Consider the following 20073-nt stretch of genomic DNA (forward strand, 5'->3'; position numbering starts at 1 on the left):
TGGAGGTGTCATGTAATAATAATAATACTAAGAATTATTATTATTAGACAGCATCTCCATATAGAGACCCAAGACTCATCATGCACATACCGGTCAGCGAATTAGAAACTTTTATGTATATATATATGTAAACATCACTTATGCAACGTATATGCAAAATACTTGGTCATCACCATGTGTTCTAGGCAACTATTTAAGAATGCTGCTGGTCAGTAATCATCAATAGAGTTGATCACAATGGGAAAAACAAAGGATTTTTGGAGTTTAATAAAGAGCTTACTATGAGTGTGTGTCTGGCTGGTTTCAGACAAAAGGTTAGATATCTCACCTGTTGGGAATAATAGATATAACTGTAGTCCAAGACTGACCATCAGGAATGAGATCACCGTGATCTAAGAAGGCTGTACAGACAAACAGAACTTCCTATGTGTAGCAAATGACCGAAGGATTTTATGAAGCTTATCTCGCTGAACTATGTGCACACAGAATCGAAGAGGATTGGTATTGTCAGTCTCATACCTATATGGAAACCACTGATTTCTGCAAAGAACCAGAAAGTTCATCTGCAGTGGTGTCAGGGACATCATGATTGGACACTGGAAAAAAAAGGCAAGTGGTCTGACCAGTCACGATACACCTTGTTTTGTATACCAACAGTAAGTAAAGAACGTGGTGTTGTTAATACTGTGAAAAATAAGTCATGAGTAAGTAAAGAGTTTGGCAGGAGTCCATGAAGCAGTGAACCCACTTTGCCTTTTAAACACAACTCAATGTTCTGGAGGTGGTGTCATGGTGTGGGGAATGTTCTGTTGGTATGGAATGATTCTACTGATACTGCTGGAAGATCAGATGTCCTCCAAGGTATAGCTGAACATTGTTGCCGATCAAGTCCATCCTGCAATGTTGACTTTTTATTCAGTAGGTGACAGTTATTTCATGGGTGACAATGCTACTGTCCATCACATAAGAATTGTTCAGCAGTGTTTCAGCAAGCATGACAGCTCCACCCTCTAACCTGGCCACTACTAAGTCCAGATCTGAACCCCATTGAGAATGTATAGGGCATGTTAGAAAAACAGATCTGGGAGCAAAGTCCTCGCACATCAAATCTGAGCCAGTTAAAGGACTGTCTGGTGAACATAAATTAAAGATACCAAAAATTATATTCTTGGTTTAATCCTTTATCCAAGTGTAAGCAAACAAAGTTTGTGCATGAAGTAACTTCACAACTCAGTAACTCGTATACAGAGGCTAATGACTCCACATCACCTGCCTTAGTATCCCATAATTCAAAGCAAAGCACATATCCTTACAGATATGTATGATGTTATGCATTATGGGAAGGGTCACTAACCCAGACTGGTTTCAACCTTCATCAGCGGGACCCAGACCCAGAAGTCATACGAAGGTTGAAGTAATGCAGAATTGATATTTCCTTATACAAGTAGCCAAAAGGTGTCACACCTTATTACTAAAATGCTCTTGATTAGAGATGTTGAAAGTTTTTCCACTTGGTTATACTATAAATTAAAGATGCCAAGAAATTATATTCTTGGTTTAATCCTTTATTCAAGTATAAACAAACAAAGTTTGTGTGTGAAGTAACTTCATGACTGGACAACTCCCAACTCTCTTTCCATAATGCATAGCATTATGGGATACTAAGGCAAGTGATGTGAAGTCATTAGCCTCTATATATGAATTGTCCAGTTGTGAAGTTACTTCACGTGCAAACTTTGTTTGCTTACACTTGGATAAAGGATTAAACCAAGAATATAATTTCTTGGTATCTTTAATTTATAGCATAACCAAGTGGAAAAACTTTCAACATGTCTGGTGAACACCTAGTATGTTGTAGAAGTAGATGCAACCCAACACCTTATGGAGTCCATGCCACACTGCATATGTGCTGTAATTCAAACTAAAGGAGATACAACACAGTATTAAATAAAAGTTTCTAATTCAGTGGCTGGAATGTGTATTTCTCCTGTGATTAAGATTTTTGGAAAGATTAGTAAGAGTTCATATACGGAATTGGGGAGTGAGGGTAATATTTATGAAGGCTAGCTTGGGGTACATTCTTATTTTTGTAATCTGGTTACCTTTTATAATGAAATAACATGAGTATTTCATTATAAAATATAATGAAATATAAAGGTGTACTGCTGTAATTCTGGCTAAAGGAGGTCCAACATGGTGTTAAATAAGTTTCTAATTCAGTGGCCCATATGTGTAGAAGACCCACATTAACCATTATTGACACAATGCCTATCACACCTCTCCTTAAACTCATTCATTAACAAATCACTCACAACTGCCTCTTGCACCCCATTCCAACTATTCACCACTCTTCAAGCAAAATATCTAGTCTGTATACCTTACTATCTACACTCTTATACTTCCAAGCATAACCCTTATAAATTAAGGGCTTTTTTCCAATTGTAATGCAAATTAAATTTTATTCAATTAAACAGCAAAACAAAACTATAAAATAATGAGTCTTACAATGCACAGTGGATGTTAACTTTTATTATGAAAATACATGACAAAATAAAAAATAAATCTTAAATAAACTGTATATAAGCATTCAGTTAAAATGCATATTTCCATTTCATTTCAAAATTACAGAGCGATTTCAGTGAATCATAAAAATTGCATATTTGTATGATTCAACATAAATCTTCAGCATGACATGATGATATGCTTAAATTTACAATGAAAACTGACTGTGGTTTAATAAATTATGATAACTGGATTAGGAGAGAAACTTTCTGAAAGTAAGTTTAGCTCACAGTTTCTAAAATAAAATCAAATTGTGTAGAATACGCACAATCAAGTTAACAAGGCTTCCTCCAATAAATGTTGTGCATTATTCAGGCAATTAACACAATATGCTCTGCAACCTTCTTTACTGCTTTTTGAATAATCGATGTGCTGAAATATTAACTCCCACCATTGATTTGTGGTCTTTCCAGTCAAAATAAAGCAGTTTCACTCTTATAATTCCATTTAAAACTGTACAAACTATACATATACAGATGAAAATGCTTCAGCTCCATGGCATAGTAATAACACTACACATCCATGACCTGGGTACCACATAATCCAAATAGGAATTCTAGTCAATTAAAAAAAAAAGTTAAAGAATTTTAGACAGAAAATTCCCATATTCCAAATATTTATACAGTTAATAGATACTTATGTACTTAATATTTTGTTACTCATTCATAAGTACATAAAGTAAGAGAATTAAGTACAAAAAAAAAAAAAAAAAAAACATTATAATCAGGATTATGGAGTCATAAAACATGCTATGTTGGTACATATCATTAAATAATGTGTATGACATCTGAATATTCAAAGCACTCATTATTGTACAGTGTCATATGAACAAGTAGGTTTTTTTCAATTGTACTAAATTATATTTCTAAATATATAATAATAATTATCTCACTGAGGAGGATACAGGATATAGATGGAATCAATTATAGGATCTGATGCTTAATAGGATACAAGGATTAGAAGTCAGCATAGCTAAAAAAAAAATAAAAAAAAAAAAAAAAGCAAAGCAATTAAGAAATCCTGTTAGCTGAAGGTAGACAGACATGAACACAAATCCTTATGTCCAATTTTAATACTCCATACTATGAATGCAAATGGCAGTATGCTATTAGATCATTAATAAATAATGCTTACACACATACATACATTAAGGAGTCTCTTATGCAACTGTCTGCCATTATTATTATTATTAACATCAGCACTCTATGGAGTCAAAACTCTCAATGTAGGAGATCCAGTCTCTCACTTTTCAAAGAGATCATTGAAGAGTATCTCACACTTATTCACAGTTTCTGCACTCACCACACACACACACATATACACATGCCCCCCCCCCCCCCCCCCACACACACTAAGGCAATGCATTTCACTTGCCAGCAAACTCTCCATGCAAAGAAACTGCTCCTCAAGCTTCCAGGAATAGCCTCTTGTTCTATCCCTGTCTCCTATGAAATGCCTCCAGCAAAGGTTGGTCAACTGGTAGAGCCTCTGATAGTAATGGCTTAAGCAAAACGTTAAGCAAGGTTGAGCGTGGTTAGTAGTTGGAAGGTGTTCAATCATTCGATGCTGTTGGCACACTCTCTCTCGATGAGTCTTTGGACTCCCTGGAGGTGTCACATATAATAATAATAATAATAATAATAATAATAACAACTTCATAATAAAGTATGTCTCAATCATATCTTCTCACTTTTCTATTCAGAAGTCTCTGAAAATTGCATTCTCTCAACCTGTCTTCACATTCCAGAGACCCAACACCACCTTAGTCTATCTTCCTTGGATCCTCTCTAAGATATCCTCATCCCTTTGAAAACCAGATGACCAGATCTGCACTCAGTAGACCATATGTGGCCTCACTAAGGCATTATACAAGTAAATTTAATCCCTTTGCTTCTAATCCATTGTGATGTCCTCATAATTTTAGCAATGTGATCACTAAACATTAAGTCCTTATTCACCACAATCCCAGATTCACACCTTGTCCATCACCAATCACCTCTTAAAATTCTCCATCAATCGTATACTATGCATCTCATCCTTGGCTAGCAAATTTTAAGACCTTACATTTTGCATCACTGAACTGGTATCTGGCTCACTTACATAATGTGGTCTATATGGCCATAATATCTGCTCTGCTCTATTTCCCATAGTTTTTCCTCAACTTTGCATCATCTGTAAACAGCTACATATCTCCAGTTAAGCTTTTTCCAATATCATTAACATACATTACATTAGCCAGGCGCTATCAGCTTGGAGGGATTTTTGGCCTCAAGCACCACATGTTGCCACTGGGCACGGTCCTCTGCGACTGTCGTCCACGTTCTGGTCTCCATCCTGACAGCCTGCAAGTCTTCCTTCTCCTGATCCGCCATCTCCTTCTCGGTTTCATTGGTGGCCTCCCTGATTAACATACATAGTAAACAATAATAGTCCCAAACTGATCTCTAAGGCATACCACCAGTGACCTTCCTATTTTAGTATACCACTGTATTATGCACAACTCCTTTGGTCAATGAATTTGTTACCTTGTTGCAGTACATTCCCATTCAAGTGCCATCTCATATCTAGGAGGTTGACTACCATGATTTGACTCATGGCGAACTACAGGCATAATGACATGTGGTGAGGACCCTATTTCTTCCACATATTGTCATAAGTATTCATGACTGTAAATCCATGTGTGTGTGTTCACAGGGCCAGTCTGCCTGTTCTGGGGGATGAAAAACCCGAGTTTCTGAGTGAAAAAAAAAACCCTACCTCTGTATGAGACTGGCTAACTCACCTTTGTTCAAAAGAGACCAAAAGAGAACAGAGGATGTCCTCCTCTGTTAAACAAGTTTTGCTGAACCACCAATCAATGGGGGTTAGGCATGACATCTTGGTCATAATCAGATCCTCTGATGCTATGACAAAATCCAAAACTTTAATACTTACTCTTGTTACATTCACCACTTGCTGCCTAAAACACTCAAGATGATTGCTTGGTTTGCACTTGCCAAACTGATTTGGCTAAACATTTCCTGCCCATCACCATCTATATTTCCTGGTATATAGTAACAACCCACTAAATAACTTGTCCTATCCACTCTCACACCATATACTCTCAAAGTCATTAGTATCATTTCCTTCCAAATTCTCTATTCAGAAGTCTGAATTCATCTCCTTATACACTTTAATTTCTATCCCTGTCAGGATGTCCTCTTCTGTTAAACAAGTTTTGCTGAACCACCAATCAACCTTCGTAGAGACTGAATCAATCAATGCCACAAAGTCAGTCCTATTGCTATTGGTAATTATGTGTGTGTATGTGTGTCTCTGCAGAGTCTAATTGGCTATACAGTCTATCCCACAGGAGACATCCCTGCAACTTTTCATCCTTGTGATGCTAGATTCCTTATCCTAACACACTTTCACTTCCCAAGAAAACAGTCTCTCCAAATGTCTGCATCCATGTAATCAATTGTAATCCATCTCTTCTATACAGCCACCTTCTATTCTCAAATGTACTCCATGTATCTACATATACTGGACCTCTGTTCCTAAATATGTCATTCCTTATCACTGCTTTTCTCCTCCACTCTGCATTAGCAAACCAAGTCAACACACATACTTTTCTCTCACACATTTCTGCTACCTATTTCCCTAACATCAATCTCACATCTCCTGTTGCATGATTCACACTATCTCTCGGGTCATTCACACCAACCGTTAATGTTACCTCTTCCAAGTTTTCACCTTACTTTATTGTCATTGCCACCCTTTCTCTTGTTCTTCCAGTCAAGCACTCCTCTAACACAATGAACATCCTGAATCACCATATCTGCCTATCAGCTCCATTCATTCTCTCACTGGTATCCCTAACCCTTTCTGCTTCCACTCTGTCTCCTACCTCTCATATCTGTATCCCTTGCTCCTACGCTCTGACTCTCAACTTTCTCCCATTTTGTCTCTTTCCCTGTCTCTCCTATACTCTCACCTTCTTTTCTCTCTCTTGCACTCTATCACCTACTCTCACTTTCCTTGCACTAGCTAACTTCTCTAGTCAATTAATCGCTTCATTTACTCTTCTTAAATCAGTTTTCATGCCTTCTGTTTCTTTTCTAAGCAGTTCTATTTCTTTCAGTACACATCCCGTTTTCACATGACATTTGCTTGTCACAGCCATCTGTCAAAACATCACTCCCTCCCTCCCACACCTGTCCAAGGTCAAATCCACAGACACTTTTTCATGTTCTTCACCCCCCCCCCCAGCATGCTATTCATATCTACAAGTTGGCACTTACCCATTTTCGACATACCAATTCTACTGCTGCTAAAACTTAAAACATTAAACACTCAAGTATTTCAGCACTTCCTACATATAATGCATAATTGCACACATTCTCATTCTTCACCTGCCACATTTTTAATCCGTGGTACACGTACACATCACATGTGTGATATACTACAAAATTCTCTGCAATGAATGCTATGAATAATGTAGTCTTTAAATGGTGGCAGGCTAGGTGGCAATCTATTAGCTCTGGTGGTCATCATGGTGAATATCTTGGAGACAAAATGAAAGAGTTTGACAACAAGAAACCAAGGACATAGAATGAAGTTACCTGCAGAAATAGAAAAATCAGAAAACTTCTTGGTGAACTCAAAACAATAAAGAGGCAGGAAAATATAACAAATTTAATTAGATAAGAAAATATAAAAAATCAAGCTGCATATAATAGTAACTAAACAAACTCACGAGAAGGCTTTAGTAAGAAAACAGGAGTATTGAAAATCTTAGATATGGAGAAAAGAGCAATAAAAAAAAATCAAAGAACATAAAGGCGTTAAAAACTAAAATAAAGATATTCTGAGTGACCTGGTATAATTACTTTGAATCATTGTTGAAATAGAACAAGCAGTGACAGAACAGTGGTAGAAAATATTCAAGAGAAATGTAATCAAGATTACATATAAATGCTTGAATAAAAAAAAGCCATAAAAAATTTGAAATGTAAAAAGGCAGCTAGAGTAGACGATATTCAACCAGAAATGTTCAAATATTTAGATACGCTGGATACACTGCTTAATTCATATTGCCTAATCAGAAGGTCAAATTACAAACAATTGAATTAGTACTCTCATAGAATCTGTCTATAAAAAGGGAAATAAAACAGAATGTGAAAATTAAGAGGAATTCTTCTACTCAGTGTTGTAGATTTATATAAACATGTGAGAGAGGTGGACAGGAAAGTATATTTAGTGAGGAAAGGGAGCACAGAAAGTATATTCTGTGCTCCCTGGCTTATTTGCTATAAGCCAGGGAGCAAACAGAAAGCGAAGAGCAGGAGATGTTTAGACAGTTAAACTTGGCAAATGCAAAAAAGAATGATTTACATGGGAGATTTTAACTACAGCAGTATAAACTGGGAAGAGGAAACTGCATGTAGTAGTAGTAGTAGTAAAGGAATAGAATTTCTGGAATTCTTAAGTGACAAATGTCTTAGGCAACATGTAGTAGAAGAAACATGACGTTCAAGAGTTTTAGATTTGGTCATAGCATCAGAAGATCTGATTATAAATAACTGAGATGACATCTCTCCTCCTGCTGGAGAGAGTGACTATGTGGTTTTGACTTGGAAGATGAATAGACATGCAGGAGTATCAAAGAGAAAGCAGTGAATATGGAATTATAAGGCAGGTGATTATAACAGTCTTAGATATTATCCATGGAACTGCCCAAGCTGATTAGGAACAAGCCCTAACCTCTAAAAAAGAGGTTATAGAAGAGATGTAAGGAGAGGAATGAAGAACATATGCATAAGAATATAATATAATACGTGACTGGTATATTATGGAAGGCAAAACTGTAATATGAGAAGAGATTGGCCCTGACATATCCAAAGAAAATCCTAAGGAATTCTTTTGTTAGGCGGCCAGTAGGAGGAGAAATGATTGTGGAAGAATGACATGCTAAATGAATGTGATAAAGAACTGACAGCTCTGTTGACCTGAATTTTCAACGAAAGCTTGGCCATGGGAAAGGTACCCAAGAATGGGAAGGAGGGGTATGCCATTCCATAGTGGTGGGAGCAGACTGAAAGTGTCAAACTATACACCAGTTTGTATTAAATCACTACTTGTTAAGATTTTTAAGAAATTAAAGAGGAATTATTTACAGCATTGGGCAGATGAGGATAATATTAGCTGTGAGAGTCAGCATGAATTTGTTAAGAGGCACTCTTAATGTTTTGGATTTAACTTCACAAGATGTAGTTAACGAGGTGTTAATGCCACCAGTTGGTGAGAGAGAGTGATCACGAGGTACTTGTTTGGGCAGTGGCGTAGCTAGGGGGGGTGTGGAGGGGGCGGTCCGTCCCGGGTGGCACTTTGAACCTTTTTGAACTTTTGCCGTTAAGTCTAAAATACAGTCTCAAGAACTCAGTTCCAAATATTGTCATACTACAGCGAATTTTCCTCACAATTGCTATAAGTGTTGCTAGTTGTGAGAGGAGTTTTTCTAAATAAAATTGATTAAAAATTACCTACATTACTATGAAATAGACTTCACCAATGTCATCAACGATTTTGCTAACAGAAAAGCAAGAAAAATAACATTTCAGAATGTTGGAATTAAAATTTTACTTCAAAAATAAACATAGTGTTTTAATTTATTTCCCTATATGTCGTTTTGACTTTTTGTAGTATTTTTGGTGTGTATTGAGTGGGGCGGCAAACTCAGGGACCGCCCCGGGCTACAACAGCTCTAGCTATGCCACTGTGTTTGGAAAGTGATGAAACAAGAAAAGGTCACTGCTAAAAATGGATACATATGGAAGTATAAAGCAGGTGATTATAGGAAGCTCTGTAGTCAGTTAGCATCAGTATGTTGGGTAGAGGAGCTGAGTGGAAAAGATGTTGAAAAGGAGCAGTATGAGAGGAGATTGGCTGGTCAGGCCAAGGTGACCTCGAGGGAATTTTTCCGCTACATGGCAAGCAAAAGGAAGAATAATTATGGCAGACTAACATTAGAGGATAGTCATGGCTGCAGACTAACAGCTGCAAAGGATATAGTGGAATTATTGAACGAGCATTTTATCAGCATATGTCATACTGGTATAAATTATCCGGTATAATATATAGAAGAGAGGCAAGTATTAGGAGAATTGGAAGTGAAAGAAACAGAGGTGTATCAGATGTGGGTTGGGTTAGATATGAATAAGGCTGTGGGAATGGATGACATATCACCATGTATGCTTAAGGAATATGCACCACAGTTGGTTATGCCCTTGACCTGGTTATTTAATGAACGTCTTGCAGTGGGTAGGGTTCCTAAGGAGTGGAAAGAGGGCAAAATAGTACCACTCCACAAGCATGGTTCTAAGACAGAAGTCTCCAACTATAGACCAGTCTGTATAACTGCAGTTGTAGTCAAGGTGTTGGAGAGATTGGAAAGGAATAGAATAGAGAATTGGGTTGATGGACATGCCATTCTTTATGAAGGTCAGCATGATTTTTGTAAAGGGTAGGTCCTGTTTCAGTAATTTACTTGCATTTTATGATAAGGTGAAGAGTGTGTTAGATAAAGGAGAATCATATACAGTGATATTCTTAGACTTTGTAAAAGTATTTGATAAATTACCACATGATAAGTTGGTGTACAAGCTGCAGACAGGGGTGCCTGCCATATGTGCAATTTACTATCCACAGGTGCCAAAGAGGAGGAAATACTTAAAAAAATTTTTTTTAAAGTGTTTTTTTTTTTATTGGTGGGTGGGGATAGGGACGCCAAAAAAAGTTTTGCACACAGGCGCCGGACACTACTGGTGAGCTACTGGGTATAGGGGTGCCAACTAAAGTTTTGTACACAGGCGCCAGACACTACTGGCACACTCCTGGCTGCAGAGGATGGGAATAGACAGTATATTGGTTAGATGGATCAGAGATTGGTTCTCTGAACAATACCAGCAGGTTGTGTGGGAATGGATGACATATCACCATGTATATGTTTGAGATGTATCTTTTTTGAGACACCATGGAGCAGTGTCTCAAAAAAGAAGGGTGACCAGTGGTGTGCCCCAGGATTCTGTTCTTGGGCTCCTGCTGTTTAACTTGTTTGTAAACGATATATCATGTGGACTGAATTGGGATCTTCAGTTATTTGCTGATGATGCAATGTTGGGAAGAATTATAAGTAACACTGCTGATGCTGAATCTCTTCAGGAAGTTTTAAATAGACTTTTTACTTGGACAAAAGAGTGGGGTTGTAGTTTTAATATCAATAAGTGCAAGGTGTTGCATTTTGGAGTGCATTAATATAAAGTTGTGTACTATATTGATGGTGCTGTACGAAGTGGATGAGATTAGAGATTTGGGAGTGATGGTTGACAGCAGACTGAAGTTTAGAGGGCATATTGCTAGGGTTGCAAAGGTTGCATATCATAGTGCTACTATGATAAGAAGTACTCTAACATGCAAAGATAAGGTAGTGGTTGTGCCAGTGTATAAGGCACTGGTCAGACCACACTTGGACTATTGTGCTCAGATCTGGTCACCTGGTTTTCAATGTGATGTGAAGACATTGGAAAGGGTCCAGAGATGAGTGATTAAGATAATATCAGGAGTTTGGAATGCTGGCTTTGGAGAGAGGTTAAAGAGATGTGGATTGCAGAGTTTGATGGATAGGAGGAAGAGAGGTGATATGATAGAGACGTTTAAGTTGTGAGACGATTTTATCAGATTAATCCAGAGGGGATTATAAAAAGAGTAGAAGGTGAGAAGGGAAGAACCAGAGGTCATTCCTGTAAGTTATGTAAGTTATGGAGTGTATAGGTGCCATTAATGGCAGAATCATATTCAAAATGAAGATGTCAGAAAGGAACTTGACATTGTTAGCATATACAAATGTATGAGCAGAGTTTGCAGAAAGGTAGGAACAAAATTAATCTCAGATGGCATAGTTAGTTAAACAGAATGGGAAAGGAAAGTATAGAAAAGCAGGTGTTTAATGCTAAGATGGCCAGAGGAAGACGAGATTGAGATGGGAATGGATTGATTCACTCAGTAGACATGTTAGATGTGACCAAACTTGAAAAAGAACAGATTAATTTGGAAGAAAACTATTCATAGAATGCTAGTAATAATGAAAACTTAATTGTGAAAAACGTTTACAGTTTCTTATGTACTCCATGAGATATATATCAGAAATTTGATGAGGGTAACATATAATTTACTATGCATAAAAATTTTTAATAAAATACTCACCAAAATTCGAGGGCAATGTTTTCGGGAATACCACTCCATAGCATACAAGACAATTAATAAACCCCAACCTTGAAATAGTGAAAACCATAGGAATACATTCCATGCTGCTGATGTTGTTTGCCTTGTAACAAAGACCAAGATCACTGAAACATTTATATAAAAAACAAAAATGAGATTCTGGACAAGCATGCATGTAGTATCATGGTAATATACATACAATGCACTCGACAAAATAGTTAACTGAGATATGCAATGACCATCTTCTTGGGCATTGCACTATATAATAAGATATATAATGAAAAATACTGATTTGTGTAACTAAGAAGATTTCAAATTGATCTTCATTATTTAAATCCTTCACAATTAGTCCTTTAAATCCATGGAGATTATTATTTTATTATTATTATTATTCAGGCCTCCATGGAGTCAAAATCCTTATTGTGGGAGGCCCTTCCTAAGAAACACAAAGTCTATCAAGCCTAATCGAGGGAAGGTCCCCCCTGCCTAAGAAACACAAAGTCTATCATACCACTCCTTGAACTCAGTGACTGTTCTCGCTCTCACCACTCCATTAGACAATGCATTCCATGGTTCAACCACCCTCCATGCAAAGAAACAACTCCTCACCCTCTTGCTCACAGTTTCCTCTCATAACTTCCGGGGATGGCCTCTTGTCACCACTCCTTCCTGCTGTTCAACCAAGTGAAAGAACTCCCCAGTGTCAACCCTGTAACCACCTCTCAACAATTTAAAAGTCGCAATCATATCACCTCTCCTTCTATCCAAAAAACTCTGCAGTCCACATTCCTGCATAACTATCATTGTACAGTCCTGAAACCATCTTTGTTATCCGTCTTTGTACCCTTTCCACAGTTAATTTTTCCCCTTCAAATCCTAGGAACCAAATCTGAGAACAATAGTCCAAGTGTGGTCTGATCCGGGTCTTACAGAACGGAATGATAACTGTTTTATCTCTGCAGGTCAGTGTCCTTCTCATTATTGCAGCAATCCTCTATGTTACCTTCACCACCTTTGCAATATGTCTCCTAAATTTCAGATTTCTATCAATCATCAACCCCAGATCTCTCTTTTCCCCTACTTCCTCCAGTATAACTCCCCCCCTAGAGTATGCAGTGTCCCATCGATGTTTCCCAAACCTCAAGACCTTACATTTTGCTGCATTAAACCAACACCCCCATTCATTTGCCTATCTATCTAATTTATTCAAATCCTCTTGCAGGGCTGTTGCATCTGCACTATTACTAATAATTCTTCCCAGCTTCACATCATATGCAAACAACTGAATATCCCCTTGCAATCCACTGACAATGTCATTGATATAAAGGTTAAACAATATAGGTTCCAGTGCTGAGCCCTGTGGGACCCCAATTGTAACCCTCTGCTTCCTTGAAACTGCCCCACCATACACAACTCTCTGATAGCTATCTTGGACAGCCAATCCTGAATCCAGTTGACTAATCTCACATCTAGACCCATTTACTGCAACTTAAATATCAGCTTATCATGTGGCACCCTGTCAAATGCCTTTGCTAAGTCTAAGAAAATGGCAGTATATGCCTTTGCCTCATCAAATGTTCTTGTAACTTTATCATAAAAGGCTAGCATATTGCTAAAACAAGAGCACCCCTTCACAAATGCATGTTGACTCTCACAGATAACATTACCCTCATCTGCCCACTTCTGTATATGGTCCTTCACTACTTTCTCCAAGATATTACTAACTACTGATGACACACAAACTGGCCTATAATTAGACACTTCCAGTCTGCTACCACCCTTATGCAATGGCACTATCTTACCTTCCTTCCATTCCATGGATACCTTTCCCACAGCCAGACTTTCATTGAAAAGTCAGGCAAAGGCACTGTCAGTTCCCTAGCACATTCTCTCAAAACTCATAGTGAAATACATCCAGTCCCAAAGCTTTACTGACATCCAGAGTACTCAGTATTTGAAACACACTCTCCTCCTGAACCTCTAAACCTCGAACCAGTCCTATCCCTCTAGCATTAAAACTGACTCCTCCAGGATGAAATACTCCAATAAAGTGTTCATTGAACAATTCTACTATGTCCTCTGCATCAGTCACTCTATTGCCATTTTTATCCCACAATATCATTCTTCCACAGTCATTTTTCCTGATACTGGCCACATATCTAAAAAATTCCCTAGGATTTTCTTTTGGATCTTAGGGCTAATATGCTCTCATATTCCAGTTTCATCTTCCTTCCATACTAGTCACTCTTCTGGCCTGTGTCTGATACTCTTCATGCATCTTCTCTTCTCCTGTCTCCTTATATCCCTTCCACAGCCTCTTTTTTGCATTCAATTCCTGTTTAATATTGTTTGTCATCCACTTTACTCCAAATTGTGTCCTCTTGTTCACTTGTGGTATACAACTTACCATTGCTGCTAACAAATATTCTTTCATAATTTCCCACGCACTAATCTTATCACGGCCTTCCTTCCTCCATGAAATTTCCCCAAGTTGATGTCTAAGACTATTATAATCACCTGCCTTATAATTCCACATAAGTTCCCGTCTCTTTGATACTCCTGCATGTCTATTCATTTTCCAAGTCAAAACCATATGGTCACTCTCTCCAACTAGTGAGACAGACGTCATCTCAGTTATTATCAAATCTTATGATGCTATAACCAAATCCAAAACTCGTGAACCTCTTGTTCCCTCTATTACATGTTGCCTAAGACATTTGTCACTCAAGAATTCTAGAAATTCCATTCCCTTATTGCTACATGCATCTTCCTCTCCCCAGTTTATACTACTGTAGTTAAAATCTCCCATAACATTCATTCTTCTTGCACTTGCCAAACTCAACTGTCTAAACATTTCCTGGTCCCTACCCTCTGTACTCCTGGGTCTGTAGCAACACCCCACTAAATATCCTGTCTTGCCCACCTCTACCTCAAACCATATACTTTCCAAATCATTAGTGTCACTGCCTTCCAAAGTCTGCACTCTTAGAGGACATAGGTCATCACTTATCATAAGCAGTACTCCACCAACACGCTTTCCCTTCCTACCCTGCTGAAAAATGCTGTATCCAGCGACTTCTATTCCTGTTATTATATTCTCTTCTGTCAACCATGTCTCAGTGATCCCAATAATTTTTGGCCAGGCTGATGCTATCTGCGCCACCAATTCCTCTCCCTTATTCCAGATACTCCTGGCATTAGTATATAGCATATAAAATCCATTGTTTCTATACTCAGCATTACCCCCTCGAGACTCCACTGGGCTCAGTGTTACCTGATGTCGTCCACCTTCTCCCAAGTACCCATTCCTGCAAGAGGCCATCCCTGCTACAATCCTCCCTAGGACACACTCCAAGCATCCACATATTCCAGTCCTCACTTGTCACACATTCTAGCTACTATGTCATTCAATATTACTGCTCTTCTGCTCAGTTCGTCTTTATCATACCCAGGCAACACACACACACTATCTTTCCTCTCTGTGTCTTCTTTCATACCACCTCAAGCAAGAATCTCACATCCCTCGCTGACCAATTTACACCACCACTCAAGTCATTTGTTCCCACCATCACAATTATCTCATCCACCTTTTCACCTCTCTTACCTGCCAAAGCCATCCTTTCTAACCTTCCTCCTGGCAAACACTCCTCACGCATCCTATCTTGAACACACGGATCATTGAGTCCCCATACATTATACCTCTTACCATTCCCTCTCTCCTATTGTTTCCATTTTCTCCTCTTCTAGCACTCCCATATTTCTCTCTCCTGTTTCCATTCTCTCCATTGCCATTTCCACATCCAATTCCATTCTCTCCTCTCCTTTCATTCCCAAAACTCTCTCTCTCTCTCTCTCTCTCTCTCTCTCTTACTCCGATTTGCCTTGCATTTATCTCTTCCATTCTCATCTTTCATACTTATCATACTTCTTCCAAGACATTCCACCTCCTCTTTCAGCTCCTCTATCTTCCTCTGCAGGTAAGTCACTCTAAATCGAAATTCACTCTCCCAAACAAAACCATCTCCTAAACTTTCACAGTCACTCACGCCTTCTACACTATCAACTATTATTTTCTTATTTACATTTTTTTCTTCATTCTCTCCTATGACACTACTCATCTTCCTGTATTCATTTCCTGTTTCTGGAGCAACAAGGTCAGTTATTGAGATATCTGATGCATTTATTTCCTCCCACTGCCTGCACTTTAAACACATGCACCCCCTCCTCTCTCACAAGCAAGATATCCAATTCCCGAGACGCATACATGCCGCAAATACTGCATGCCACAAACTCCCTTATTATATTGCTTATAAGAGAGTGCCTAAATGGCGGAGGACTTGGCCACACGCTATTTGCAACTGCAGCTGAATCCGCCATCATTCGTTACTGCCGAGCAACTACTAGAGTAATCGTTAATTATTCAAAATAGTGTGAAAATAAATGCTAAATAACTATTAGGGAGTATAAATAAATAAGAAAAGTATAAACAATTACAAGCAAAACAAAACATTAAATAACTAAATAAAGTAATGTAAACTTAGCTTTGTCTTGTCTTACCCTGTCTTCTCAGTAAACAAAATACACAATATCGCGACAGCACTAACTTTAAAAAACAACCATTATAGTATACTCGTATTCCAGAGAAACAATTTAGCACTCAAAAACGTAAAAAAAACGGACTATTCACTGATTAAAAACTTACTTTCTTCAGCACAGCTCAAATTCACTGCCACGTGCTACAGCGCCACTAGCGCCATTCTATAATAATATTAATAATAATAATAATAAAGGTGATGACTCACAACACCACAAATAAGAAATTATATACTTGGTTTAATCCTTTATCTAAGTGTAAGCAAACAAAGTTTGCACCCCAAGTATTTTCAGGACTGGGGCAACTCATATATAGAAGCTAATGATGTCACATCACTTGCCTTAGTATCCCATAATGCAAAGCACATATGCTTATGGGTATAATTGTATAATGGTATGCATTATGGGAAGGGTCACTACTCAGACCGGTTTTGAGCTTTATTAAGGTCTCATCAGTGGGAGCCAGCCAGACCCAGAGGTGATACTAAGGGTTGAAGTAATGCTGAAGTCATATTTTCATATACTAAGGCAAGTGATGTGAAGTCATTAGCTTCTATATATGAGTTGTCCCAGTCCTGAAAATACTTCAGGCGCAAACTTTGTTTGCTTACACTTTGTTTGGATACACTTGGTTTAAAGGATTAAACTAGTTATATAATTTCTTCGTATCTTAAATTTATACGAAGGTGGTCTGAAATGTTCTCTGCCTTGACCATAGATGACAACACTATCAGCAAGATTTTTTTTCTTCTAAGTTGGTACATCTGTCATAAGTATCCTTGTGAAATTTTAAGTCATGCTATCAAGTAGTTTATTTTATACAGCTGTCTGTAGCAAAAGTATTGTCTGCATCCCTTCAAATGGATAAAATTAAGTATCGTGCAGTTATAAAATTCTTTTTAAAAGAAGGTTTAATGCCAAAAGAAATTCATTCGAAGTTCATAAAAGTTTATGGGCACTATTCTCCTTTGTTTTTGACAAAAATGGTCTGCTGAGTTTAAACGTGGCCTTACCAACCTTAAAGATGATCCACATGAAGGACGTCCAAAAAGTGTAACAACATCAGAAATCATTGATCAAGCGCACGATATGGTATTGGATGACTGGCAAGTCAAAGGGCATGAAATTGCTGAGACTAAGGCATTTCAAAAAAATGTGTAAGATATATTTTGCATGAAAAATTGCAAACAAAAAAGCTTTGCGCAAGATGGGTTCTGCACTTGCTCACAGCAGATCAAAAACGCACTCGCATGAAAATCTCTGAACAGTGCTTCGAGAATTTTAACAGGAATAAAACTGATTTTGTGTGTCGATTTATTACTATGGATGAGACTTGGATTCACTATTGCACACCAGAATCCAAACAGCAGTAAAAACAGTGGACAGAGGCCGGTTGTTCAGTGCCAAAGAAGACAAAGTCGGTTCCATCAGCAGGAAAGGTCATGGCATCGGTGTTTTGGGATGCTAAAGGCATTTTGTTTATTAATCATCTTGAAAAGGGTAAAACAATAACTAGGGAATATTATTTCGATCTTTTAATCAGACTAGATGAAAAAAGTCCTGAGAAAAGACCTGGTTTGCAGAAGAAAAAAATCATCTTTCATCAGGACAATGCACCTGCCCACAAAGGTGTTTTGGCAATGGGAAAATTAAGAGATCTGCACTGTGAATTATTGTTGGAGCATCCACCTATTTGGCTGCCTCTGACTTCTATCTCTTCCCAAAACTAAAACTATTCCTCGCTGGTCAGCATTTTTCAGATCTTACAGAGAATCACTACAGGGATGGTATAATGGCGCTGGAACATCGCTGGAATAAATGTATTAGTCTTAAGGGAGATTATGTTGAAAAATAAAAATAATTTTGAAATTATAAATTCGTTTTTTCATTGTTAGAAAGAGAACTTTTCAGACCACCCCTCGTAGTATAACCAAGTGGAAAAACTTCCGATAAGTAAACCAGCATTCTCACAGCATAAAAGGCACTTGTCACAAGAACATATGTGATTAACCATCAAGTAATTCTGGAAACATTTAAGATGATAATGAACAAGAGAATTAATATCTTATTAAAATATATTCAAATTACTAAATAAAGCATCACTTTTATATCACACATCAAACTAGCAATCCTTCAAACTTTTTCCATTCTTCTAAACACAAATTCCACCATTACATATCCAAGAGTGCATAAAGCTCCTTGGAACTACAACTTAGTCTACTATAGAGAGACAGGAATATATGATAACATCCACCTTGAAGAACATATAAAATACATATGCTACCATCATTATGGAAAGATAGGATTGGCTAACGATGAAAGAAAACTATTAATACACAGATAAAAGTACATATCTTAAAGACTATTATTAGTTTGTGTCAGCAATGCAGCACCCACCCACCCCCCTCAAAAAAAAAAAACCTCAACAAGGAACGGCTGTATTATTTGAACAGATGAAAGTGGTCATTTTAAGACTACTTTCAGTCTGCAACATCAGTAGCCTACTTTAAATCCAGTCCTACAGGACACTGTTGATAGGATGTCACTTCTTTTGTCTCACAATTTTAAACTGATTCCATATTTACTTGATTGTTAATGCATTATATTCTATGATAAGTGTATTTTGTGCTCTAAGGATTCTAGTTTGAAATCCAGTAAATACTGGCAACTTAATAAATTATTATATTTATTTTGTTTCTATTGGTGTGAGTCAAGTACCATAAATAATTAAAAGAAATACTGTCTTATTTTCTCTATAAATTCAAAATAAAAAATGATCATTTTACGTATATTATTTCTGGGAAAACTCCCATGTTACTCCTCATTATAAACTATTATAATACAGCTATATTGCCTGCTTCAGTTTAGGAGTACCCCTGTTTAAATGTCATTGGCTATTTACTCGTGGGTTCTTAGGGCATTATGAGTGTAGATGTACTAAAAAGTATATGTAGCTTAAGGAATAGAAAATTGCACATACCTTTTTCTGGGTGTTGTGGCTTTTCCTCTGTCTGCGATGTCGAGAACTGCAGAGTGTGTGTGTGGTGTGTGTGTGGGGGGGGGGTAGGCAGTTTGGTAGAATAAGTTAGAAAAACCCAGGTTTTTTTCGTAATATATAGAAACATATACTTTTATATAGGGTGGGGAAAAAAGTGAAAGGGTTAATTTTTTAAAATAGGGAGGGGGAAGGGGAAAGGTGGTTGACGGGGTGTGGACCGTTTCGACTATTCGTGGTCATCATCGGAACATATTGGGAAAGTGGAAGCTATGTCAGGTTGGGTGGGTGCTTCAGAGGTGTTTGTGTTGTCTCCTATTGGTCGGGATTGTGACCTCAATTTAATGTTGTTAAGCTTCCAAACCTCGGAGATTATGTAGGGCCTGTGTACGTTGATCGAGTTCGCGTCACACTTTATAGCTATTGTTTCCGATATTCTGAGCATTGTTTCATTGTCTTGTCTGTCTATTATGATGGCCTTGTCTATCTGCAGGGTGTGTTTTTGTTCAAGGGCGTGAACAGCTATTTCCGTTTTTCCTGTGCTTTGTATACGATTTTTCTTTTTAATGTTGCGTTTTTTAGTGTTTAAATGTTCTGGAATAGGGATGTTACAGTCACGGAAGTGTTCTTGTAGTCTTGCCCATAAAGACCTGATGGTGGAA

General features: G+C 37.7%; 1 protein-coding gene across 4 annotated transcripts in view; it reads right to left on the reverse strand.

The window, feature by feature from the left end:
- Window positions 1-2507: 2507 nt before the first annotated feature.
- LOC150103699 (sterol O-acyltransferase 1-like) overlaps window positions 2508-20073 on the reverse strand; it is a 246292-nt gene continuing 228726 nt past the window's right edge. For all 4 annotated transcript variants that reach the window (XM_090396650.1, XM_090396649.1, XM_090396652.1 and 1 more), the window contains exons 13-14: window positions 11806-11948; window positions 2508-3118 (exon numbers count right to left, since the gene is read on the reverse strand). In XM_090396650.1, the coding sequence (XP_090252776.1) occupies window positions 3050-3118; window positions 11806-11948 (212 nt within the window). In that variant the 3' untranslated portion in view covers window positions 2508-3049. The remainder of the gene's footprint in view (window positions 3119-11805; window positions 11949-20073) is intronic.

The sequence above is a fragment of the Typopeltis vanoorti genome, chromosome 8 (assembly GCF_054136105.1).
Source record: "Typopeltis vanoorti isolate ZY-2024b chromosome 8, IOZ_Tvanoo_1.0, whole genome shotgun sequence".
In the NCBI taxonomy this organism is placed as follows: domain Eukaryota; kingdom Metazoa; phylum Arthropoda; class Arachnida; order Uropygi; family Thelyphonidae; genus Typopeltis; species Typopeltis vanoorti.